Here is a 27,576-nt window from a genome sequence, read left to right on the forward strand (position 1 = left end):
GAAAATTCTGTCATTAATTACTCATGCTCATGTTGTTCCAAAGCGACCTTCGTTCATCTTCGGAACACAACTTAAAATATTTTTGATTAAATCCCAGAGCTTTCAGACCCTTCATAGACAGCAACACAAACGGACACGTTCAAGGCCCAGAAAGGTTGTAAGGACATTGATAAAGGTGAAGTTCACTTCCAGAATGAAAATTTCCTCCATGTCATCCAAGATGTTCAAGTCTTTCTTTCTTTGGTAGAAAAGAAATTAAGGTTTTTGAGGAAAACATTCCAGGATTTCTCTCCATATAGTGGACTTCAATGGTGGCCAACGAGTTGAAGGTCCAAATTCCAGATTCAAAGGCCTCTACATGATTCCAGCTGAGGAATAATGGTCTTATCTAGCATGGTTAGTTCTTCGTCTGTGTAGGGTAGGGTGAAAACTTCATCTTATTTTCTCCTCCAACTTCAAAATCGTCCAACATTGTTGTTAGGGGTTCAAGTACATAGCGCTGAAACCCTATTGTAATTGTTAGAATGGTCACAGATCGGCGTTCTTCACGTAAAACCGATCGTGCAGACCAAAACGTAAGATGTAGAGACTTAAAACTTGGAGGGATGGTAGTACTTTCACCACCTGCAACATGACCGAGGTTTGACAGGTGTGCTACAGCGATCGAAGGTACGAAATCGCTCATAACTCCTAAACCAGGCTTATGTGTCTTATGTTGTTGGAATCCTGGAGAGTGAATCAAAAAAAGTGTATTTGAAAACGTTCCAAAGGGGCAGGGACACTTTTAGTAAAATGCCTATAACTCCTTAATGGAATGAGATATCTGGCGTGAAATTTCTCCAGGCTCACAAAATAAAATTTAGTGTACCTGGCGAATTTTTTTTTTTTAGGTATTTCGCATTTTTTGAAAAACCTACTTTTGCAAACTAATCCTAGGTTTTTCACCTGATTGGAACCAAACCAGTGCAGAAAGATTCTCTGGAGAGTGAATATCAATAATTATCAAAAAAATATTTAACTTTTGACTCACTGTCGCAAAGGGGTAGGGCCACTTTTAGTAAAGTGCCTATAACTCCTCAACGGAATGAGATATGTGGCTGGAAATTTAGCATTTTTTGAAAAACCTACTTTTGTGAACTAGTCCTAGGTTTTTCATGCCACAAGTGTCTACAAGGACATTTGTGTAACCAAAAAACATGGCCGCCTTTGGCATACGAAGTTTGAGCACCTGTTATGGTGCGTTCACACCAGATGTTAATGGCGCATTAAGCGATTTACATGTTAAGTCAATGCAAAGACGCAGTAGACCTCCCTGCAGCGCGATAAATTAGGTGGCACGAATCGCGCAAGTTGAAAAATCTGAACTTTGGCAAAAATTCGCGCCACGTTAACCAATCAGGAGCTTGCTCTAGTAGTAACAGAGGCAGAAATCCGAAACAACAATGGAGGACAAAATCATCGTCGCTGTATGTGGATACTCGGAGCTGTACGATACATCTTAGTACTTTATAGAAACAGGAATAAAAAGGATCTTGCTTGGAAGAAAGTGAGTGAGGAGGTCGGACAATCTGGTAAATTGTAAAAAACGCTCTTTACTCAATTTGAACTATGTGTATATACATATTGAGACTACAAGCTAGTTAAAGTCAGCAAATTGAGCTTGTTCGCTGTATTTTACAACTACTTTCCCGCTGACCAGTGCCAGAAGCCCTTCCCATGACGCAAATTCGCGTCTGTTGTGAAATGAATAAGCAAGTAAACTCAAAATGTTCAAGCGTCCAACTACGTGGGAATAGCACGATTTATTCGCGCAAGTCGCGTCTGGTGTGAACGCCCCATAAGACGATGTTAACAGAGGCCGATTAGTCCAAACGTCTGAGAAATTTGAAAGAAGTTGGCCACTAGGGAGCGATATTGCATTTTTCAGGGGTGTAAACGATTGTACATCGCACGATATTCATATCATACAATAGAACTCCTCATTCCGGACAACTTCACCTCTAGAACCACTGCTGTCAATCAAATCGTTTGTTAAATAAGAAGATGTAAAAAAAAAAAATCATACTTTTGTGAACTAGTCCTAGGTTTTTCACTCAATCTGGAAAAAACTGCTGCAGTACATTTCTCTAGGCCAATTATCAAAAAAAATGTTGAAATTTACCCTTTGGGAAGCTATAACGTGGTCGTTTAGAAAAGGGGCCTGTACACATTTACCCACAATCCTATAAAGCCTAAATTAAAACTCAAAACTTCACAAAACCTGGTGAGCAAATGCGGCAGGTGATTTTAAAAAAAGTGCATGCAAAGTTTTAGGGGATCAGACCACAGCTGGCACTATAACAGTCATAATTGTTCAAAAAAACATAATATTTTCCATGGTAAATTACCTGCATTTTCCAAAAATGCTTGGGCAAATCCAGAAATTTGACCTTTCCCACATGACTTTGTAATGCAGGAAGTCAAGCTAGTGCAAGACGAGCATTTGTGGTTAAAAAGTATATAAACTTGTATTTATTTATTTTTTTTAGAAAACGACCAACCGTTTCATTGGATAAGACCTTATTCCTCAAATGGGATTGTGTAGAGCACTTTGAAGCTGCAATTTAGACTTTCAACCCGTTGATCCCCATTGAAGTCCACTATATGGAGAAAAATCCTGGAATGTTTTCCTCAAAAACTTTAATTTCTTGTTGACTGAAGAAAGAAAGACATGAACATCTTGGATGAAATAGGGGTGAGTAAATTATCAGGAAGGTTTTATTCTGAAAGTGAACTTCTCCTTTAAAATAGTCCATGTGAAATAAGCTTCCAAACTATTCTTAACCAAGACCAAGTGAAACCAGATGGAAACCATGTAAAACCAGCAGCCTCTTCAGGCTGGTTTCAGCTGTGATTGTCTGGCATTTCAGGGAATGTCGGTCGATGCTGATCAATACTGTTGATGGGCATCAAGGCATTAACACGTTCTGACTAAAACGCTTGAACCGGCGGCGAAAAAGAGGAGCTGTTCCAGAGCTGCTGAAAGAGTGTCAAATCTAAACGCCTTGCGCCGAATGTGTCATTTCGCACATTTGTGTTGGTGTTTCGGACGTGCCTGAGTCTGTCCCTGTCATTAGTGATGCAGGTCTGACTGTATTTCATCTAAATCAGAGCTGAGAGTGAATCAGGCGGTACAGCTTGAATTTAAAAGAGCTCTTTAAAATGACACTCTGTAATGAGTGGCTCTGACAAGAAACACAGTTATTAAAGAAAATTGCGTGTGTGTGTGTGTGTGTGTGTGTGTGTGCGTGTGGATGAAGAGCCTGGGCAAAAAACTAAATCAATAACTGTGTCTGTGTTTTATATGAACCCTGTCAGAGTTTATCTTTACAGAATAGATCTTTAAAGCTAAATGAATTTCGGATACAGCTATGCAGTGTATAAATGTACTACATTATGCATTATATGATAGAGAATGTACAAGATATAAAACAGTACAATGGACCTAATTCATAAGCAAATTGGTACGGAAATTGTTTGTGAAGCCATTCTGTTATTTGAAACGATTCTTATTAAAAATACTTTAGGAATGATTTGCACAGAAATGTGCTTTATGAATGAGAATCATTGTGAAATGCAGTACAGTACAGACAATTTGTGAATATTTTCAGTCAGACTGATAGTTTAGGAATGTTTTGAGTATTATTTTCTTTTGTATGGCATGAAAACAAAAGACTTACCCATTAAATTGTTCGCTAATATCTAATAAATTCACTTGACCATATTTAAAGGGACAGTTCAGTTGTTTTCAATTATTTATAGGCTATACTATGCACTGTTTTGTGTGTGTGTGTGTGTGTGTGTGTGTGTGTGTGTGTGTGTGTGTGTGTGTGTGTGTGTGTGTGTGTGTGTGTGTGTGTGTGTGTGTGTACCTGGTATTCATCACGTTGTGGGGACCAAATGTCCCCACAAGGATAGGAATACCAGTAAATTTTGACCTTGTGGGGACATTTCTCAGGTCCCCATGAGGAAACAGGCTTATAAATCATGCACAATGAGTTTTTTTGATGAAGTAAAAGTGTGCACAATCTCCTGTGAGGGCTAGGTTTAGGTGTAGGGTAGGTGTAGAGCGATAGAAAGTACGGTTTGTACAGTATAAAAACCATTACGCCTATGGAATGTCCCCATAAAACATGTAAACCAGTGTGTACATTTTCCAATTTAATTGATTGGACATCCTTTTTATTGTTATTAAAATAATAAACAAAAATAACCATTAAAACACAATAAAGAAAACTTAAACTGGAAAACATTGGGGGAAAAATTAATAGGGCCATATATGTGGCACAAATTAAGCAAGTTTTGGGTCAAAAATATAAGTACAAGCAATAATAAAGTCCTAAAAGGCCATGGATTATGATTTTTCTTTCTTGTTTTTCGTCATCATTCACGACTTAAGTGTCTTGTGATCTCAACATAATATTTTTTTTTTTTTTTATCGCAACTTAATTTTCTTGTGATCTCGACAACGAAAGTTGTTTTCTCATTATCTCAACTTAATTTTCTTGTGATCTCGACATGACAATCTTTTTTTTCGTTATCACTTTTTTATTTTCTCGTAATCTCAATATAACGACTGCTGTTTTCTCATTATCACAACTTCATTTTCAGGTTTATTAAGACATAACAATCACTGTTTTTACGTTATCACAACTTTTTTTTTCATGATCGTTGTTTTCTTGTTATCATGACTTTTGTAGTGCTGTCAAACGATTTATCATGATTAGTCATTTAACAGCACTATTGTTTTCTCGTTATCACAGCTACTTTTTCTCATGATCTCGACATGACAACCGTTTTCTTATCATGACTTTATTTTCTTGAGATCTCGACATAACGAAAGTTGTTTTCTTGTTATCGCAACATTATTTTCTCATGATCATTTTCTCGAGCACAACTTGATAAAAGTTGTTTTCTCGTGATCTCAACATAACGATCGTTGTATTCTTCTTATCACAACTTAATTTTCTCATGATCTCGGCATAATGATCGTTGTTTTCTTGTTATAACAACTTAATTTTCTCATGATCTCGACATAATGATGTTGTTTTCTTGTTATCACAACTTAATTCTCATGATTTCGACATAATGATCATTGTTTTCTTGTTATAACAACTTAATTTTATCATGATCTCGGCATAACGATCGTTGTTTTCTTGTTATAACAACTTAATTTTCTCATGATCTCGACATAATGATCGTTGTTTTCTTGTTATCACAACTTAATTCTCATGATCTCGACATAATGATCGTTGTTTTCTTGTTATAACAACTTAATTTTCTCATGATCTCGACATAACGATTGTTGTTTTCTCGTTATCACAACTTAATTTTCTCGTGATTTCAACATATTGGAAGTTGTTTTCTCGTTATCATGACTATTTTCTCACGATCATTGTTTTCTCATGATCACAACTTAGTAAAAGTTTCCTCGTAATCTCGACATTACGATAGCTGTTTTCTCGTTATCACAAATTAATTTTGTTGTTATCTCAATATAACGAAAGTTGTTTTCTTAACATGACTTGTCACGACTTAATTTTCTTGTGATTTGACAAGTTTTCTTATGATCTCAATCAAAGTTTTCCTGTGATCTCAACATAACAAACGCTAATTTTCTTGAGATCTCGACATTACGAACTTTTTCTCGTTATCACAACTTAATTTTTTCGATTATTGATTTCTTGTTATCATGACTTAATTATCTTGTGATCTCCAAAAGTTGTTTTGTAGTGCTATCAAACGATTAATCGCGTTCAGTCATTTGACAGCACTATTGTTTTCTCGTTATCACAACTAAATTTTCTCGAGATCTCGCTGTAACAAAAGTTACTTTTGTTATCACAACTTTATTTTCTTGCGATTTCAACATAACCATTTTCTTGTTATCACAACTTAATTTTCTTGTGATCTTGACATAACGAAAGTTGTTTTCTTGTTATGACAACTTATTTTCTTGTGATCTTGACACAATAATCACTGTTCTCTTTCATAGGTTCACTCAACGCTGCGTAGAAGCTTACGCATTGGGAAACACCCCTGGTGTGACGATTGTCTGAAGCCCTATAGAATCACGCCAATTCATTGGCTGATGGCGCGAAGCTCCACCTCACGCAATACGTGACCTACCTAGATAGCGCGCGCGCCATCTTATTCCTCAGATTTTCCTCTCTTCAGAAGCGTTCGCTTCTCTTGGTTTTTCTGTAAGCCCAATTCGACGATTTCGTGAATTATATTCACTTCAGCGACCGCATTAGTGGAAATACTTCTCCTAGCGGTGAGTGAATATGGATTTTCGCCGTTGCCATCCTCCGTGCTCTCGCCTCATGTCGAGTGATGATCAGCATGGTAAGTGCGTCAAGTGCATGGGCCTTGCCCATGCGCGCGACGCTTTGTATGGCAATTCTTCATGCAAATGCTGCGAGAATTTTACTTTAAAAACCTTGCGCGCTAGACTCGCGGTTTTTGGAGATGAATCCGCGGCTTCCTCCCGCCGTGCAGCTCCGGAGGCCTCCTCCCTCCGTGAAGCCGCGGCCTGGAGTTCTGATGTGGAGCTCGAGGCGATGGAGAGCGAGCAGTTTTCACTTTCTTTCCCTCCTTCGCCCGAGCGCCGTCGCGCGGTTTCTCCGGTTGTATTTTCTCGCGGCTGTCTTGCACCAAGCCCGGAGGCGCGAGATTTCGTTTCCTTTGGTTTGGAAGACGTTTTATTTACCGCGGCTTCCGACTCTGAGGACTTCGGATCCGCGGCGCCCGACGTTCTCCCGCCTAGCGGCCAGGAGGCGCGGCCTTCCCCAGCCTATTCTGAGCTGGTTGATGTTTTGACGCGAGCTACGGAGAAATTAAGCTTAGATTGGCCGGATGAACCTCGTGAATCCCAGTCATCTAAGCTTGATGAGCGCTTTCTCTGTAGCTCTGGGGCGCGTCCGGCGAGACGTAAGCTGCCTTTTTTTCCTGACCTGCATCACGAGATTTCCAGGTCATGGAAGCAGCCCTTTTCTTCACGTCTCACTAACGCGGCGGCCGCTGACTTCACCAACCTTGTCGGTTCTGTGGAGCAGGGTTATGCTGCAGTCCCCGCTGTTGAAGACACGTTGGCTGCGCATCTCTCGCCTAACTCCGCCCCCTCTTGGAAGTCCCGCCCTCTCCTCCCCTCTAAGCCATGTAGGACCACTTCCGCTTTAATCGGGAAGTCCTACATGGCGGCGGGCCAGGCGGGCGCAGCTCTTCACACCATGGCCATTCTTCAGGCCTATCAGGCAGAGGTGTTGAAGGAAATGGACGAAGGTGACGGTTTGACTCCCGAGGCGGTTAAAGAGCTTCGCAGAGCTACCGACCTAGCTCTTCGTGCTACTAAGCACACAGCCCGTGCGGTTGGACGCAATATGGCGGGCTTAGTGGCAGCTGAGCGCCATTTGTGGCTTAATCTCACGGAGATTAGGGAAAAAGAAAAGGTTTTCCTTCTCGATGCCCCTATCTCTAGCTCTGGCTTATTCGGCGACGCGGTTTCCACCGTCGTGGATAAGTTCAGGGCGGCTAAGACGCAGTCAGCTGCGTTTAAGCAGTTCATGCCACGGCGTTCGCGCGAGTCGGCTAGCGCTTCATCCTCCAGGGAACGTCCGGCCCCGGGGAAGGAGCCAGTTGGTAGAGCTAGTGACGCGGCGCATCCCCCACCATACACGGTCTGGGGAGCCCGTGGTCGCCCTATGTCTCGCCAGCGCCCTCGCAAGCGGATTGATCTAAAGCACCCTGGGAAGCCTCCCGCGGCTTCCTCGGGTCGCTCCTGATGTGTGTGGCAGAAAGAGGAGAGCTTCCCCCGTCCTGTCGGATCGCGACAGACCGCTGAAGCGTATCTGTCCGTCCCCAGTACGCTCTCCTCCACCAACTGCGCAGTCCTTGCCGCTTCGTGCGCTTCAAGGTCAGCAGGCCATTCCTCCTGTGTGGCGGTCGTTGAAGGTAGGAGACACCTCCGGTTTTCTCCCCTCAGGGCCGCTGCAAGCTGCAGGCATTGTTCGCGCGGTGAGGGACGCCCAGAGCTTTCCCCCCGCACCGACTTTCCCTGCCCTTCCCATTGTGGCTTCATCAAGCCACGTCCCCGCGTTAGAGGACGCTATGCGCTCTCCTCAGCCGCGGCTGGCCGCATGTCCTCCCCTTCTAAGGGACGCCCACAGCGGGGACCCAGAACTGGTATCCCCCTTGGACTGCCCCGCTCTGCTACCCCTATCAACATTCCTTGGAGCATGGCAGGATCTGCCAGGAGTGTCACCCTGGGTTCTTCGAACAATCCAGTTTGGTTATACGCTCCAGTTTGCTCGCAACCCTCCCCGTTTCAATGGGGTCCTTCTTACTGCAGTGAACAGCGCAGACGAGGCTTCTGTCCTGCAACAGGAAGTTTCCTCCCTTCTGCTCAAGGGGGCAATAGAGGAGGTTCCCTCTTCGGAACTAAACCTAGGCTTTTTCAGCCGATATTTTTTAGTACCGAAAAGAGATGGAGGCCTGCGTCCCATTTTGGATCTACGCAGACTCAATTATTCTCTTTACAGAGGGAAGTTCAGAATGTTGACGCTCAAGAGCATTCTTTCCCAGGTCCAGGAAGGGGACTGGTTTGTCACTGTAGACTTGAAGGATGCTTACTTCCACATCCAGGTTGTCAGGAGACACAGGAAGTTCCTAAGGTTTGCCTTTGGGGGAAAGGCGTATCAATACAAGGTCCTCCCTTTCGGTCTGGCTTTGGCCCCGAGGACATTCACCAAGTGCATGGATGCCGCTCTGGCCCCGCTGAGGCTCCAGGGGATCCGAATCCTCAATTACTTGGACGACTGGCTCATCCTGGCCAACTCCAAAGAGCAGGTGAGCTGTCACAGAGACTTTCTTCTTCTCCACCTTCGCGCTCTAGGTCTCAGGTTGAACGACAAGAAGAGCGTGCTTACTCCTTCTCAACAGACCACGTTTTTGGGAGTGTGTCTGGACTCTACTGCGATGCGGGCCCGTTTGGCTCCCGCTCGAGTAGAGAGCATCAAATCGTGCACGGCCCGCTTCGGGCCAGGCCGTCACGTGTCAGTAGGTCTATGCCGCAGGGTCCTAGGCCTGTTAGCAGCGGCCTCCCCAGTCCTTCCCTTGGGACTGCTCCACATGAGGCCGTTCCTATGGTGGATGAAGTCAGTGGGGATACGCCCATCCTGGCCGTCTCTCCGTCTTCTGAGGGTGTCTGGCGCTTGTCTCCGCGCCCTCTCAGTGTGGCGAGACCCCATCTTCCTCCAGACAGGAGTGAGTATGGGAGTAGTATGCCGTCGCCAGATGATCTCGACGGATGCCTCCCTTTCAGGTTGGGGCGCGGTCTTCGAGGGCAGACCGGCTTGGGGTCTGTGGACGGGCAAGTGCCTCACTTGGCACATAAACTGTCTGGAACTCAGAGCAGTTTTTCTGGCTCTCGTTCATTTTCTTCCGTTCCTGTCGCACTCTCATGTCATCGTCAGGACGGACAATATGGCAGTGGTGTCACACATCAACCGCCAGGGAGGTTCTCGGTCGCGCACCCTGGACAGGCATGCGCGCCATCTCCTCCTTTGGGCTCAGGACAAATTTCTGTCCCTGAGAGCGGTTCATGTTCCGGGGGTCCTGAACCTGGCAGCGGATTTTCTGTCGAGACAGAAAATCAGGTCAGGGGAATGGATGCTGAGCCGCCGGACGGTGGCTCAGATTTGGGAGCGTTTCGGCGCGGCAGAGGTGGACCTCTTTGCGTCTCAGGAGTCGTCCCAGTGCCCCCTTTGGTTCTCCCTTTCTCATCCTGCCCCTCTGGGGATCGATGCGCTAGCGCATCCCTGGCCGGACAGGAAGCTTTATGCCTTCCCTCCTGTCAAGCTCATCCCTGCGGTCTTGGGCAGAGTGAGGACGTGCGGCGCACGTCTCCTCCTAGTGGCCCCGTTCTGGCCGTCCCAGACGTGGTTCTCGGAGTTGATCTCCCTACTGGAGGGCGAACCGTGGGAGATTCCAATCAGGAAGGATCTGCTGAGTCAGCTCCACTGCAAAATTTGGCACCCTCGTCCAGAGATCTGGAAGTTGTGGGTGTGGCCGATCAGGGGCTGCCAGTAGACGTGAGTCTCTCGGATGGAGTCCGAGAGACTATTAGTAGCGCTAGGGCCCTTTCTACTAGGAGGCTTTATTCCTCCAAATGGAAGGTTTTTGAGTCGTGGTGTTTGGCTCATTCTGTAGACCCAGTTAACTGCCCGGTCGGTTCAGTGCTGGAGTTTCTGCAGGAAAAGCTCTCAGCTGGAGCGGCCGCTACCACTTTGAGGGTTTATGTGGCGGCTATTGCGGCCCGGAGGGATTCTGACGATGTCCCGTTGGGTAGACACCGTCTGGTCTCCTCCTTTATGCGTGGAGTTAAGCGCTTGAGGCCAGTTCGTCCTCCTAGTTTCCCTTCTTGGGACCTTTCTGTTGTCCTGAAGGGGCTAGTTGAGCCCCCCTTTGAACCTTTAGAGTCGGCTCCAGAGAGGATTCTGACATTAAAGGTTACTTTGCTATTAGCGTTGTCCTCTTTAAAGCGTGTCGGGGATTTGCAGGCCCTCTGTGTAGATGAGTCCTGTATTGAGTTTGCACCCGGTCTAGTCAAGGCTATCCTTAGGCCTAGGCCGGGGTATGTCCCCAAAGTGCTCTCCACGTCTTTCCGTTCGCAAGTGGTAGTACTGCAGGCTTTTTCTCCCTCTTCTTTGAGTGAGGACAGCAGTCTTCATTTACTCTGTCCTGTCAGGGCGCTGAAGGCGTATGTGGACCGCTCTAGTCAGTGGCGTAAGTCTCAGCAGCTGCTGGTGTGTTTTGGGGCAGGCCGCAGAGGGCTAGCCGCCTCAAAACACACAATATCCCATTGGGTTAGGGATGCGATTTCTATGGCCTATGAGGTGCGCGGGTTGCCTTCACCTCTGGACATTAGAGCTCATTCTACCAGGGGAGTGGCTTCCTCCCTGGCTTTGTTTCGAGGAGTTCCTCTGGAGGATATCTGTATGGCGGCAGGTTGGTCCTCTCCCCATACTTTTGTCAGGTTTTATAACCTGGATGTTAGCACAGCTCCTGGCTCCCGGGTTCTTTCCGCTTGAGCCAGCTGTGTTAGGGTTATGGCCTTGTTAGGGTCTATCTTTGGCAGCGTGTTAGCTTGGCGTGTTTGGTATACCGTTCCCAATGCGTAAGCTTCTACGCAGCGTTGAGTGAACCTATGAAAGAGAACGTCTCGGGTTACTTGTGTAACCCATGTTCTCTGAGTAGGGAACGAGACGCTGCGTATGCTGCCAAGCTCCCCACGCTCTTCCGGCTTCCTCGATAGGAAAATCTGAGGAATAAGATGGCGCGCGCGCTATCTAGGTAGGTCACGTATTGCGTGAGGTGGAGCTTCGCGCCATCAGCCAATGAATTGGCGTGATTCTATAGGGCTTCAGACAATCGTCACACCAGGGGTGTTTCCCAATGCGTAAGCTTCTACGCAGCGTCTCGTTCCCTACTCAGAGAACATGGGTTACACAAGTAACCCGAGACGTTTTCTTGTGATCTCAGGATTTTTCGTAATCTTTAGTCATGATCACAAGAAAACAAGAAAGTGGCCTTTTAGGACCTCTGTATAATGTTGAAGGTTTGTCTAATAATAGCTCACACAGATATAAGGTCAAATAGTCAATTTTAACTACCAGGTGTGTTTACAATGCCTTATCCTGGATGAACGTATTCAGTGTTTTCACTTCCAGCTAATTCTGACAACTTAACATGCAATTTGTTTTGAAACATGCTGGCTCCTTTTTAGACATTTGCCACTGTGTTAAAAACCAGCATGAACTAGTAGCTGGACGAGCAAATTACCAGTTAGCATGTGCCAGAACATCTACCTAGATTTTTCAGCAGGGAACAAACTGACAGCAGGGACTGAAAATGATTCAGTCAACTTTTACAGGTTATGTACTTAAAGTAACATAACACCTACGTAAAGAAAAAAATGACGTCTGTTGAAGCATTTTCAGAAAAACAGCAGCGATGTAAAAGGACACCAACGATCACCTCGTTTTAGGTTGGGGATTAAAGTAACACCTGTCTGTGAAAACATATGCGCTCCTTCCTTTTTAGCTAAATAAATTTCTCTCACACTCTGAATAAATGAAAAGAGAAATGCTTTGGGGAACAGTGAATGAGTCATGAGATAGACTGAACCTAGAAACCCACACACACACACACACACACACACACACACACACACACTTAGACGTTATAGGATAGTTTCCAAGTGTGTATTAAGTATTATACAACATTATTCATCACTTTATGTCTTTTAAGGTCAACCCAGATCAGTTTGTGCATAACGATGAGGAAAAAGCAGAAATCATTACAATCATTAGAATGGTTTCTAAAGGATCATGTGATGCTGAAGACTGAAGTAATGATGCTGAAAATTCAGCTTTGCCATCATAGGAATAAATTAGATTTGAAAATACATCCAAACAGACAATTTTAAATTGTAAAAAAAAAAATTGTGTGTCATAAAAACTGCATCACTGCTGAGCAGAGGGGTCTGAAGAGATCAAGTGGTCTCAGTCAGGGGGTCTTTGTATGCTTCAGTTAAAGAGGGAAACCTGCTGGTCATGTACATGTGAATTTGCCCATGATGCATCAGATTGACAGGCCTCATCTCAAGACCCTTAATGTCTCTGTTTGGCAGATGCAATGCAAACAATCAATTCCCCAGCGTGCATTTCTGCATCACATCTCCAGGCCTCCTCCTCCCGCATGCAGAGCGTGATTACCGGTTCAAAACGCAATTTCATCTCTGTATAGACTTGATCAGTCGTAATTTGAGGTTTCTGTAGCTATTGGCTCTCTCACTATGAATCTAAAACACATTTTCTCCGACAAATTGAAACAATTTCACCAAAGTTTGTGAATAAAATCATAGCCAAGGCAAGGTATGCCTGAGACAATGTAAAAGGCACAGTTCACCGATAAATTAAAATGTTGTGATCATTTACATTTTGGAGCTTGACAGCCACAAAACTAGCTTTGTTATGAGGAAAATAAAGCTTTATGTCCCATGAAAGAAATACAATTGTTTGAGTGAGGGTGTGGAAGCCAGTTTTTGTCTTAGAGTAAAAAAAAAAAACAAGTAACTGAAAAAAAGCTTATTTTATTATCCTTAAAAATTATATTTTAATAAACTATTAATGATAAATGCATTCGACTGTACAATAGTAATATATTTTTGTCATAAATTTTACTTTTGCAGGTTGTATTAGGGCTGTCAAATCGATTAATCGTGATTAATCGCGATTAATCGTGAATATCTTTGAGTTTCCAATACTGGAAATTGTTTTTATGATTGGATTCTTCATTGTGGAAATCATAGAGCCCTTTACAGAATTAACTAAAACTCAAATTATAAGGGAAAATTGTGCTCTTTTCTCAAGAGACCTTTAAAAAATGTATTAGCCTGTCAAATCAGTTAAATTGCGATTAATCGTGAATATCTTTGAGTTTCTTTGTATTGTGATTTGATTGAATGTACAGTCCTGGTTTTAATTTCCAATACTGTAAATTCAGTTTTTATAACTAGATTTATCATTTTCCACATCGTGGAAATCATTGAGCCCTATAAAGAATTGAGGGTAACTCAAATTATTAGCGAAAAGTGTGCGCTTATTTTTCTCAAAGACTTTTAAAAAATGCATTAACCTGTCAAATCGAATAATCACAATTAATCGTGAATATCTTTGAGTTTCTGTGTGTATCTTTGTATTGTGATTTGATTGAATGTACAGTCCTGGTTTTAATTTCCAATACTGTAAATTCAGTTTTTATGACTAGATTCTTAATTTTTTGCATCGTGGAAATCATTGAGCCCTATATAGAATTAATGGTAACTCAAATTATTAGAGAAAAGTGTGTGCTTACTTTTCTCAAAGACCTTGTATTACAAATGTATTAACCTGTCAAACTGATTAATCGCGATTAATCGCAAATTCAAAATAAAAGTTGGTATTTACATATTATATGTGCAGTGTTTGGGGAGTAACTTGTTGCATGTAATGGCGTTATGTAATTTAATTACAAAATAAATGTAACTGTAATCTGTTAGTTACTGAGAGAAATGTTAACGATTACAAAGGGGGTTACATCTGAATACTTAATGTATTAATATTTGCTATTCTTGTTATGATTTTAAATCTGTATTCAAAATGAAATGAAATTATTATTTTAATTTGAGCGTCTGCTAAATGACTTAATGTAAATTTAGAAAAGTAATCAAATGTAATCAGTTACATTAATGAAGTATCGCAACTAATCATTTTGTAGCTTTACTTATTACCTTTTAAACAAGGTAACTTGTAATCTGTAATCTATTACATTTTCAAAATAACCTTCCCAACACTGTACATTCATGTATATATTTAAGAAATATATGAAATATATATTTATATATAATATAAATCAAATTAATTGCGATTAATCGATTTGACAGGTCTTAGAGTTTTGTGTCTTAGAGTTTTAAGCTTAGCTATCGGAATCAGCTATAAGTGTAAGTCCCTTTAAGGCAAGTCAGTTCACTTAACGGCCAGAAAGGGATCGTTAATGGAGTTTCTGCCCATTAAGAGCGTATCAGATCAATTACTCACGAGGCTCCATTTCTGTTAGGTTGCTGCCCCAGAAGCTATACAATAGACAGTGAGGCTAGGGTTTGCAGTCTAGCTTATGTTTGCCTCGTCTTACACCCAGCGAGAAAACCTGCCCTATGTGATTGATTTCTCAGCGCTCAGACGTCTTGTGTGTTGGACCTCGTTATTCCAGATTCTAGCTGCCATTGTGGACACATGTTGATGCTTCTTTTCCTGCAGCTTCAGGGTCAATGTGTCTCCCTCCCCTCAGAGAGAGAAAAACAGAGAGTGACAGAGCGGAAATCGGAGACGTTTGAGCTCTGAGGAGCTGTTAGGAATGGAGCTGGTTTTTCTGGGAGGAGATGTTTTAGAAGGTCAGCGGCAGATCTGAAGCTCCGAATAGAAACCTAGTGTACAGTTTGCACTCCCTGAGCCAGAGTTACTTTACAGACGCAATAATAGCGGAGAGCCGAGGAGAGGGTCTCTAATGAGGGAACACTCAGTCACACTCTGCTGATTCTGCAGTGCAAGTGCAACAAATAAATGAGCGGATTCAGCCACGGACCACGAGAGATGGAGTGCGAGTGTGTGTGTCTTAGTTCTAGACGTGTTGCAATCTTGAACACTGGGTTCTGTGCGTGAATGTTTTAAGTGAATAATACAATCTGGTTCCTGACACTGGTTTTGCATTGAAATTAAGTTGTTTTTACCTTCAAAGGCTGACTTTAAAGGCCCAGAGCAGCATTTTGTTGCACAGATGTTGCTCTTTTATATCTCGGGAGACTTAGGGGGCGCTTACACAACACCATTTTCATATAAAAACGAAACACTTTTCATGTGTTTTGGCTGTTTATTTACACAATGGTGTTTTGGGGACTTGAAAATGCAAACTTTTGAAAACTGGTTTAATATTTTACGTTTTTGAAAACAGTACAATTATCGCCTCTGTGTAAACTAACATTTAGGCGAACGATACAATCTGGTTCCTGAAACTTGTTTTGCATTGAAATTAAGGTGTTCTGTTGTAGCAGAAAGATGCGACTGGTTTGTTAGTTGTTTTTACCTTCAAAGGCTGACTTTAAAGGCCCAGAGGACCATTTTGTTGCACAGATGTTGCTCTTTTATACCTCGGGAGACTTAGGGGGCGTTTACACAACACCATTTTCAAATAAAAACGAAACACTTTTCATGTGTTTTGGCTGTTTATTTACACAATGGCATTTTGGGGACTTGAAAATGCAAACTTTTGAAAACTGGTTTAATATTTTACGTTTTTGAAAACAGTACCATTATTGCTTCAGTGTAAACTAACGTTTTAGTGAACGATACAGTCTGGTTCCTGAAACTTGTTTTGCATTGTAATAAAGGCGTCCTGTTGTAGCAGAAAGATGCGACTGGTTTGTTAGTTGGTTTTACCTTCAAAGGCTGACTTTAAAGGCCCAGAGGAGCATTTTGTTGCACAGATGTTGCTTTTATATCTCGGGAGACTTAGGGGGATGTTTACACAATACCAATTCCAAATAGACTTAGGAGGCATTTACACAACACTATTTTCAAATAAAAACGAAACACTTTCAATGTGTTTTGGCTGTTTATTTACACAACAATGGCGTTTTGGGGGACTTGAAAATGCAAACTTTTGAAATTGGCTTTCAGATTTCAAGTTTTTGAAAACAATACCATTTATCGCCTCAGTGTAAACGAATGTTAAAGTAAACGATACAATCTTGTTCCTGACACTTGTTTTACATTAAAATGAAGGTGTTCAGTTGTACCAGAAAGATGCGACTGGTTTGTTAGTTGTTTCTACCTTCAAAGACTGACTTTAAAGGCCAAGAGGAACATTTTATTGCTTTTTTTTTACTTTAGGGGCATTTACACAACACCATTTTTAAATAAAAAGTTTTGGCTGTTTATTGAAACAGTAAAATAAACTTTTGAAAACTGGTTTCAAATTTCAAGTTTTTGAAAACAATACAATAATCAGCAAAAAAATGCTGCATTTTTAGTGGTTTTCACAGATCCTTGTGAACGGGGAACCTTGTTGTCTGTATGCGAAATGCAAAAGAAAAACTTTTAATTTTTAGTACAACATTGGCGTCAAGGTGAATTCTGTAATTTCTGTGCCACTAACATCACCAACTGGAATTGTAAAAATAATGGAACACATTTATTGAATGTCCATTGGTCGGATCAAATGACAGCCCCGCCCAAAGCTCATGCCATTGGTTGCTGTACCTTAAAGGCAGGGTAGGTGATTTGGCTCAAAACACAGTTGTTTTTTTTATGCTGGTTAAAAGTCTCTCCACATCCCGATAGGAATCGCCAAGTGGTCTAAATTTATTATATATATCGTCTGTGGAAGGCGTAGGACCATAAAATGAAAAGAGTGAGAGTGGAAGGTGTTATTATTGTAATGTATTGCATTTTTTTGCATTGGATAGCCTGTGGTCTGCCTGTGCGCATTCATGTGTTTTGGAGAATCTTATGCTTTCAAAGCTAGTCTTTTTCGAAATGACCTACCCTACCTTTAAATGTCATAAGGAGCAATTAAAACTCTAATGAGATAATTATTCACATACATTAGTAGTACAATGCTATAAAAGTAATGGAGGTTAAGAAACATTTGAGTTCAGATGTTGAGATCTTTAATTCTTAATTGCAGGCTTGCTCAAATCTGAACACATTTTGATATTATTGATCTTTTCTAAAATTCTAGAGAAGAAATGTGTGATAATTACTTGTAGCAATTTGTTCTCCATTTATTCTTATTACTTTCAAATGTGCTATGAGCTCTCTGTGATTTTTGTCCCTTGTGGGAGATTTTTTTTACCCATTAATAAATGCAGAAATACTAATTAATACATAATGGTAATTATGAGTCATTTTCATTGAATCTGCACTTGATGTTTTGGTGAACGGATTCCAGAGATTTAAGTCACTTGGAAGACTCAAAGTCCTCTACAAAGTAGCAGCAGAGCTTCGTTAAGTCAATTAATCAGATTGATTTACGGATGAGCCGGAGTTGTGTTATTCTCGTCCAAGTGTGTGTTTAACTTTGTTTGTCCTGTGAGGTGTCTGTGCGCCGAACTGACCTACATGAAGCCGAGGTGAAATAAGTGCACCTGCATGTGTGTTAGTACGCCTTGCGTACGCATGTGAGTGTGTGAGTGTGTGTGTGTGTGTGTGTGTGTGTGTGTGTGTGTGTGTGTGTGTGTGTGTGTACAGGATTAGCGAACAGACTGATTCTGAACTAGATTAGACTCTTAGCGTGCTGTTCCTATAGCAGTGACAGATGTGAGAAGGATTCTGCTGCTCAGGTATTTAGCTGTCGTCTTTAAGTGGGATTGTTGCCGCTGGGAATGACTGCAGTAATTCATAGTCTTACTGTGACAGATTCAGATGTATCATAAATATATAATAGTAAATGATGCAACAGATGGAAATACGATCACGTCAGAATAGAGAAGATGCAACCTTGATATGTTCATTAGGAACTGCCTAATGCATTACTCCACATACTAACTTGCCATGTTACTTACATGCTACACACTACCATACTGCTTCACTTTACACCCTGCACCAACATTTTAACATCTCTGCTACCTTACTGCATTATTTTACATCCTACTTCTTTTACACACTAGTTTGCTGTTTTCTATACACTTAATTCCACTGTTACTTTACACACTAATGCAGCATGTTTTTCTTACCAGATTACTTTACACTTTACGTTACTTTACACACCTCACTGCATAAAAAACAAGCTACTTCACTGCATTATTTTATTTTACACACTACCTTACTGCATTATTTTACATCTTACCTCCTTTTTACATACTAATTTGCTGCTTTTTCTGTAAACATAATTAAATTGTTACTTTACACACCAATACTGCCTTATAATAAGTTACGAAACAGCATTATTTCAATTTAGAGTACTTGTTACCTGTTACTTTAGATGATGGTTTGCTGAGTTACTTTACACACTAATGCAGCATGTTTTATGTGACCAAACTACAGTATTTTAATTTGCAGTACTTGTTACCTGTTACCTTACGTTACTTTACACACCTCATTACATAAAAATACATACTTTACTGCATTATTTTACGTCCTACCTCCCTTTTACATACTACTTTGCTGCATTACTTTTCACACTGTCACAATGTTACGTTACACACTAGTGCAGCAAGTTTTTATGCTTGTTACAAAACTGTTTCACTGCATTATTTTACACTCTACCATATTTACATACTAGCTTGCTGCATTTTCTATACACATAATCCCACTATTACTTTACATACTATGCAGCTATTAAGTTACCAAACTGTATTAGTAGTTTTTTTTGCATTACTTTTCACACTGTCAGTGTTACTTTAAACACTGATGCAGCAAGTTTTTATGCATTACCAAACTGCTCTATTTTGATTTACAGTACTTATCTGTTACTTTACGTGATGTTTACTGTTACTTTAAACACCTCACTGCTACTTTACTGCATTATTTTATATCCTACCTCCCTTTTACATACTATTTTGCTGCATTTTCTATATACATAATCTAATAGTTACTTTACACACCAATACAGCAAGTTATTATAAGTGCAAACTGCATTATTTCAATTTACAGTACCTTACATGATTTTGATACATGAAGTTTGCTGCGTTACTTTTCAGTTCCGATCAGACAGAATGCATTTTTGCATTTAGAGGCGCTTTTTTAAAATTGTTTTCTGTTGGCAGTGAGCGTTTTGCGCACTGCTTATGCGCCCCGGGCACCTTGCGTTTTTGCAGGAGCGCTCTGAAAAAAAAGCAACTCTGAGCAGAAAAACGCCCGACGTCATTCGTGTTTTTTCCATTGTCCAGTAGAATGAATGGAGAGCTGGGCCTTCTGTTGTGGTGACGAAAGTTTACCGTTGCTTAGAAAGTCCGGAGACTGCAATACTGGAGGAGAAACTTTTGGTGTCTGTCACGGGTAACCCAGAGCTGTATTTTTTAGGGTTTCTGCTAATATGACAGTTTACTTAACAGCAAAAAACAACAATCCTTTGATTAGACTGACAGGACAGCTGTTTTAGTCGTTGCCTAGCAACATTTTAAAAAATGCAGCACAGTGCTCTTTTTTTAAAAGTTACCAAAAAAGGCAGTGCGGTGCGCTTCGTTTTTTCAGACCTAAAAATGCGTTCGGTGTGATTGAGGCCTAATGCAGCAAGCTTTTTTGTTACCAAACTGCATTTTAATATACAGTACTTAAACCTGTTACTTAACATGATAGTTTGCTGCGTTACTTTTAGTCACAGTTACTATACACACTAATGCAAAACGTTTTTATTTTACCAAACTACATTGTTTTAATTTGCATTACTTGTTACCTGTTAATTTACATGATAGATTGCTGCGGCATTTTACACACCTCACTACATAAAATACTACTTCTGTGAAACAGAAAGGTTCTTTAAGGAACCATTTAGACAAAAAGGGTTCTTCTATGGCACGTGAAGCACCTTTATTTTTAAGAGTGTACTCACTGCATTGCAATTTAAGTTTCCACATCACCTCACGGCGTATTCTACATTCTGCCTCTCTTTTACTTGCACAAACTACCTCATTGCATTACTTTGCATTGCATTACTACTTGCATTACTACTCATTGCACTTACGTCATTACTTTACATGCTACCTTTCTATTATTTTACAGGGGATTGAAGGTCACAGACCTTTCTTTTCTGATTTTCACTGTGAGATAATGCATAATGCTACTTGATATGATTTCCAAAGACAGATCATTAGCTGAATAATGTTTCAGCTTGTTGCTAGCCTGATGACCAGACAGCGGTGATAGTTCTTTCATGTCAGATTCATATGAAGAGCATTTACATATGTTCTCAGGTTTTGGCAGCACACACTGTAGGCTGCTTAATTTGCTTTGAACAGAACCCAGCCTCCCCTCAGCAGTGCTAACGGTTTAACACAGGGCCTCTGGGCCACATGCTGAATGCTTCCAGCCAAACTCAACCCTTCAGTGGCTTCATTATTGATCCTGATGAACAACTGGGGCTCACAGTTAGATCACTGCAGTTTATTCATTACAAATCAGCAAATTACAAACAAAAATCCAAATTGGCCTCTTCTGAAATGTTTGTGAATCACTTCCTTTACATATTCCCTTAGAATTAGAAATTTTCAAGATGGAAAAAATAGATCCATATAAATATTTATTCACATAGCTGTAAATTATTTCGCGAAATAGAGTTGAATAGATATGCAAATTAATCCGAGAATACTTTACTTTTAATTTGCACTTGGGAATTTGCTAATAAGATCTTTTCTGTTTTTAGCTTGAACAGGCTCATCTTGGAGATATATGCAATGTATTTGTGTTTAGGTCAAGTTCTTCTGCACACCAATGATTCTGTTTAATGGTCATTGTGCTTCAAGATTTGCCATTCCCTAAAGAACCATTTTAAGGCTCTCAAAAGCTCTACAAGTTCTTCAAACTGAAAAATCCTTGGCTTGTTGGGGGTCTCTGATATCAGCATCACAATGCATAATATTTACCAGTCTTTCAGGGTAGAAGCAATCATCGCTGGCGTCAGGCTTCCTAATGCAAGTTGTACATCTTTTTTTATGATCATGCGACAGGGATGTTGTGTTACATGAACAGGAAATGAACATTCTTTGATATTCTCAATAGAAGTATTCCAGAGCTGTGTAGGTGGTTATGAAACCATAATCACAGACACGACAGGTCGGCAGAGAATAGTGTGACAGCAAACCAAAAAAAACCTGTAAAACCTTAAATTCACTAGAGATGCAAGCTCTGTTCCAAAACCAAGTGAGCTGCCTACCTAGACAGCATTTCAAGGCATTGTAAATGTGCTATTTGTGCAGAAGCTATTCTAATGATGTCTATGTAAGTAAGGTGGAACAGTTTCCACTTTTAAATCTTGTAGTTGTGTTTCTGTGGTTATTTTAAAGAGTACTATCATGGTCTAAGTGCCTGGAGGACTCAACCAAACCAAAGCTAAGAAGCTAATCCTCACATTAAGGGCAGTTATAAACAGTGTTTTCTGCTGATTCAGGAAGCATTAGAATCTCTGTGTACAGATTTCAATGCTCAGCATGTCTTTCAGTAATTCATCAGAGAGCAAGAGCGTTTCAGATCGGTCTTAAACCAATTCCTCGTCTTCTGGCGTCTCTCGCAGATGGCATATGCTAGCTATTTTATGTGCGCACCTGCTGACTTGCTGTGAAGTGGATTTCTCCTTGAAATCGTGGATAAATTCACACATATGCCTCTGTGCCATCGTTTCATATAGATCCCAGACATGGAAGTGTGAACACTCTTAGGATTTGGGAGTGAAAAGGCTGGTTGGGACACAGAAACAGCCCTCTAACCTGCTGCTCAGCTGTGTTAGGTGCACCAGAGGTTTAGAGGATTCATAAATATCTTATGATGGTGATGTAACCTTTGCAATGGATTCCAAGTCAAGTCCCTGAGCTCAGTTAGCACGAGTGCTAGTGTGTGTTAAAAGCCTTTGAAGTTGAACTAGCTGGGGTCAAAACAAAGGAGATAGAATCCAAAAGTGCCAATTCGCACGGTTATGCAAGTGCAAGTCATTGGCTCTTCCTTTTCACAGTTCTAAATGCTCCAACAATCCTTAGTACAGTAGTTTTATGAGCTTATAGTGTAATGAAACATGCAGTTGATACTTTAAAAATGAAAAATGATTTCTGCTATATTAGTCAAACTCTTCACTCTTAAAGTAAATCACTCTTTTACCCTCTCCACTCTTTCAATGAATAGTATTCAACAATACACAATTCGCTCATGTTTTAGAGCCATATCCTGCTCGCCAAAGAAAATAACCCACTGGAAGTTTGGTCAATACTGTGTGGTGTAATTGTTTATTGATTTGGATGCCTTGAATTTTATATTTTATAACTCAGCACTCTTTTTTTCTCTCTTCTTCTCCCTCTGTGTAGGTAACCGGTAGGATGGTAGCAGGGGAAGTGAGTGGGCACAGCTTCCTGGTGGCATGCTGGCAGCCCATTCTAATCTTGATGCTGGGCACAGTGCTGTCTGGCTCTGCCACGGGCTGCCCATCGCGATGCGAGTGCAATGCTCAGGAGCGTTCGGTCTTGTGCCACCGCAAGAAGCTGATGTCTGTTCCAGAGGGAATCCCGTCGGAAACACGACTCCTGGACCTCAGCAAGAATCGAATCAAAACCATCAACCCAGATGAGTTCTCCACCTTCCCGCAGCTGGAAGAGCTGGAGCTCAATGAAAACACCATTTCGACCATCGAGCCCGGGGCCTTTAACAACCTCTACGGCCTGCAGAGTCTGGGCCTGCGCAGCAACAAGCTGAAGCTCATCCAGTTGGGAGTGTTCACGGGCCTCAGTAACCTAACAAAGCTGGACATCAGTGAAAACAAGATCGTAATTCTGCTGGACTACATGTTCCAGGATCTCTACAACCTGCGCTCTCTGGAGGTTGGGGATAATGACCTTGTCTTCATATCCCACAGGGCGTTTCACGGCCTCAGCAGCCTGGAGCAGCTCACACTAGAAAAGTGCAACCTGACCTCTGTCCCGACAGAGGCCTTCACGCACCTGCACAGCTTGGTTACGCTGCGCTTGCGAAACCTCAACATCAACAGCATCAGAGACTACAGCTTCAAGCGGCTCTACCGTCTCAAAGTGCTGGAGATCGCCAACTGGCCCTATCTGGATACCATGACCACCAACTGCTTGTACGGATTGAATCTTACCTCCCTAACGATCACCAACGCAAACCTGACGTCAATTCCGTATTTGGCCTTGCGGCACCTGGTTTATCTTCGTTTCCTCAACATGTCCTACAATCCCATCCAGATGATCGAAGGCAACAGGCTCCATGACCTGCTCAGGCTGCAAGAGTTCCACCTGGTGGGTGGTCGACTGACCATGATCGAACCATATTCCTTCAGAGGACTAAACTACCTGAAAGTCCTCAATGTGTCGAGCAACTCTCTTACCACTCTGGAGGAGTCTGTGTTCCACTCTGTGGGGAATCTGGAGACCCTTGCGTTGTATGACAACCCACTGGCTTGTGATTGCCGTCTGCTTTGGGTTTTCCGCCGCCGCTGGAGGCTCAACTTCAACCGGCAACAGCCGACTTGCTCCTCACCTGAATTCGTTCAGGGAAAAGAGTTCAAGGACTTCCCTGATGTTCTGCAGCCCAATTACTTTACCTGTCGCAAGTCTAGAATCCGAGATCGGAAACCACAGCAGAAGTTCTTAGACGAAGGCACCACCGTCCACTTCGTTTGCCAGGCAGATGGAGACCCGACACCTGTCATCATGTGGCTTTCTCCACAAAAACAGTTCATCACCACGAAGACGATAGGACGGCTTACTGTTTTCCCGGATGGCACCTTGGAGGTGCGCTACGCTCAGATTCAGGACAATGGGACCTATGTGTGCATTGCTAGCAACGCCGGTGGAAACGACACCGCTTTGGCCCACCTACACGTCCACAGTTACTCGCCAGACTGGCCCAACCAACCCAACAAAACCTTGGCGTTTATCTCCAACCAACCCAACGACAACGGAGCCAACGGAACGAGAGCAACAGTCCCGTTCCCATTTGATATTAAGACGCTAATCATCGCCACCACCATGGGTTTCATCTCCTTTTTGGGTGTGGTTCTGTTCTGCCTTGTTCTGCTCTTTCTTTGGAGCAGAGGCAAAGGCAACAGCAAACACAACATTGAGATAGAATACGTCCCGCGCAAATCGGACGCTGGGATGAGCAGCGGCGGCGCCGATGCCCCTCGGAAATTTAACATGAAAATGATATAACCAAGCCAGGGAGCTCAAAAGACCCTTTCAAAAACAGACTCGTAAGGACAAAAACAAGAGATTCCCTGCCTGAACAACCTCTGGCTCTGCAAGCACCCCATAGAGGAGGGGTGTTTTCCCCCTTTTCTAAAGATGGATGTGCGGCACAGGGGGCGGTGCTTTTGTTCAATATTGAACATGAGAGGGGGAAAATGTCCTCATGCGCACTCCTCTGTGATGGCCGCTTAAACTCAGCCTACGGGGACCAATATCTTTGAGAGAGGATTTTGTTTTAAAACACTTCAGTTCCTGTGGATTTTTATGGGTATAAAAAAACAAGGAAAAAAAGGAAAAACCGAACCTCTAAAATGTTGTGTCAACCTCCAGAATGCAAAGGCAGAGCATCCTTCTCCCTGCTGTCCTGCTGCCCGTATCCTCTTTGTTTGTTTGTTCATTTAACCCATTCTTATTTTTGTTTTCTACTAGTTTTATGACAGAACAACAGTAGATAAATCGGGGTGAAAGCACATTTAACAAACCTAACAGCCCAAATTCATCTTCTACATTGTGTCTAACAACAGAATGTGGAAAACAGCAGATTGCATTTCCATTCCTGCCATAGAGAAATATGTGTATAGCGCAACTTTCACAGCACATTTCTTTCTTTGTATCTGCGCTCTGCTGTTCGGTTCTCATTCTGCTTTCCGATCCGCATTTTAATGCATTTGTTTGATAAGCTGAGGGAATTTTATGACTCAAGCATCTGGATAAACAAGTGCAGGTTGTTTATTGTTGGATTAATGGCTAGGCAAGTGAAAGCAGCGGTAATTATGTGACTTTCGTTGTGTGTTTTGCTTTATTTTTATGTAAAAATGATCACTGTAGCCTGCAGTGAGCATTTCTGTAGTGCCTGGTCAGGTTTAAACCCATTTAATGGCACTGCAGCATCACATTTTTATATAGCAAACCCATTCCAAGTTTTATTCGCCTGAGAAGCTACGCCGAGAACGTATAGCTCATCGCGTGTATGTGCGAAAGCGAGCGAGTTCCTAACTGAATCAATCATTTCATCAAAAGGTGAGAGTGTTAATATGCTCGACAGCGCTCGATCACCTTCACCTGCTGCCGCCGTTGGGTCTCACACTTGTCTCATGCTCTCAGATCTGTCTCATGGGTCTTACATCTGTCTAACGGTCTTAGTCTTAGACTTGTCTTATGGTCTCAGATCAATTATTCTTTACATTATGTGAAGCGTTGCTACCCAAAGAAACCGTTTTAAAGTTACCCAGCACATCTAAGGACTCAAATGGTGCTGGTTTGTTACGATGACAGATGTCTACATGCAAGAATTCACTAAGAACGAACGCTCACAGGCGGTAATATCATAAGATTAGACAAAGTTTGTGAATAAAGAAGTGAGAGTAAATTGAAAGTAGGCATGTTTAACGCCGAAAAGAGAGCACAGTTGCGCAGTGCTGGATAGAGACTGGTTAGTGAGTATGAAGCAGGTTTTTGTGCCGAAATGCAACGGTTTAATGAATTCGCTCCACAGTCCAGCTGTGTTTTAAGTGTGCGTTTAATCCAGGTGATTTCCATGGAAAGACACTGAGCTGTGTTTATGCACTGGATTTTGCTGGGGTGTAGATGGGTTTCGCCTCGCTAAGTGGTTTGTGCTGCTGACTGAGGCTGCAGATGGAGAAGCCGCACAGATGGTTTAACCCTTGCTGATCCACTTTAGCGTTAATCTGACACATGCACACACACACACGCACACCTGAATCTTTCTCTGATCCTCTGCCTCTGTGGTCTACCTGCTGTTTTCATCCTATTACATCGAATAAATCTTTATATGACCTCCGCCCTCTCCGACATTCAGCCCAGGACGATAATGTGCATTAATGTGGTCCATTATATTCTTTTATACTAAAGAAAAAACAGAAACCTAAAAAGGTGAAAAAATCTAGTATGAAAAATGTTTAAATTGTTCTGTGCAATAAAGGTAATATGCATTTTGTTTTCTTTGTTTTTTTTTATTAACACAATTTTATTGATGTTGAATTGTTGAAAATATGGTATGTTGTATTAAACAATCTATGGAGATTTTTTTACCAAAAATGTGCCTTGTTTATTTTTGCTCCGCAGGCGAATCTCTTGGCGTTCGCGCAGTTAATGTGAAATAATATTAACCAGCAGGTAAGAAAACAGTGTCATTTTATCGTAATGGGTTTCTTGGGTCCCTGTCGGAGTCATTATGGTAATGCAGGACCCTGTGAAAGTTGTAAACTTATATGTACGAATACAAGAACAAATAAGAACATTTTTATTTTCTCTGAATAAAAGGGTTCACACATACAGTGATTTGGAACAGATACAGTGAAAATAGAACATCTTATTTTTATCGCATCTCATTATCAATAAGATTTTCACTATGAACAGTTGTGAAGCTCCCATTAACGCTCATCCAGTGCCTGTTAGCAACCAACAGTACAGCAACCTCATGACCTCCGGCGATAAAATCACTGTATTTGTGAACGGAGCTTAAAGGAATTGTTTACTTCCAGAACTAAAATTTACATCCCCTTGTCATCCAAGATGTTCATGTCTTAAAGAAGTTTTCAGGATTTTTCTTCATGTAATGGACTTCTATGGTGCCCCCGAGTTTGAAATTCCAAAATGCAGCTTAAATGCAACTTCAAGAGGGCTCTAAACGATCCCAGCCGAGAAAGATGGGTCTTGTCTAGCAAAACGATTGGTTATTAAAAAAAAAAAAAATTTATATACTGAATTACAATTTATATACTTTTTAACCTCAAATGCCCATCTTGTCTAGCTCTATGTATTCCAGTTCATGACAGTTAGGGTATGATGAAAATATCCTATATCGCTGTTTTACCTTTTTTTTAAAGGGAAAAGTAGCTTCTTTGCATGTTCGCATCCAAGATGTTAATGTAATGTCTTTCTTTCTTTAGTTGAAAAGAAATCAAGGTTTTTGAGGAAAACATTCCAAGATTTTTCTCCATACAGTGGACTTCAATGGTGGCCAACAGGTTGAAGATCCAAATTGCACTTTCAGTGAAGCTTCAAAGGGCTCT

At 41.7% G+C, this 27,576-nt stretch overlaps 1 protein-coding gene across 3 annotated transcripts in view; it reads left to right on the plus strand.

The window, feature by feature from the left end:
- Positions 1-24,907, plus strand: part of LOC141301726 (leucine-rich repeat and immunoglobulin-like domain-containing nogo receptor-interacting protein 1) — a 127,599-nt gene extending 102,692 nt beyond the window's left edge. For all 3 annotated transcript variants that reach the window (XM_073831923.1, XM_073831924.1, XM_073831925.1), the window contains one exon: positions 22,646-24,907. In XM_073831923.1, the coding sequence (XP_073688024.1) occupies positions 22,658-24,505 (1,848 nt within the window). In that variant the 5' untranslated portion in view covers positions 22,646-22,657 and the 3' untranslated portion in view covers positions 24,506-24,907. The remainder of the gene's footprint in view (positions 1-22,645) is intronic.
- The last annotated feature ends 2,669 nt before the right edge of the window (positions 24,908-27,576 follow it).

The sequence above is a fragment of the Garra rufa genome, chromosome 25 (genome assembly GCF_049309525.1).
Source record: "Garra rufa chromosome 25, GarRuf1.0, whole genome shotgun sequence".
In the NCBI taxonomy this organism is placed as follows: Eukaryota; Metazoa; Chordata; class Actinopteri; order Cypriniformes; family Cyprinidae; genus Garra; species Garra rufa.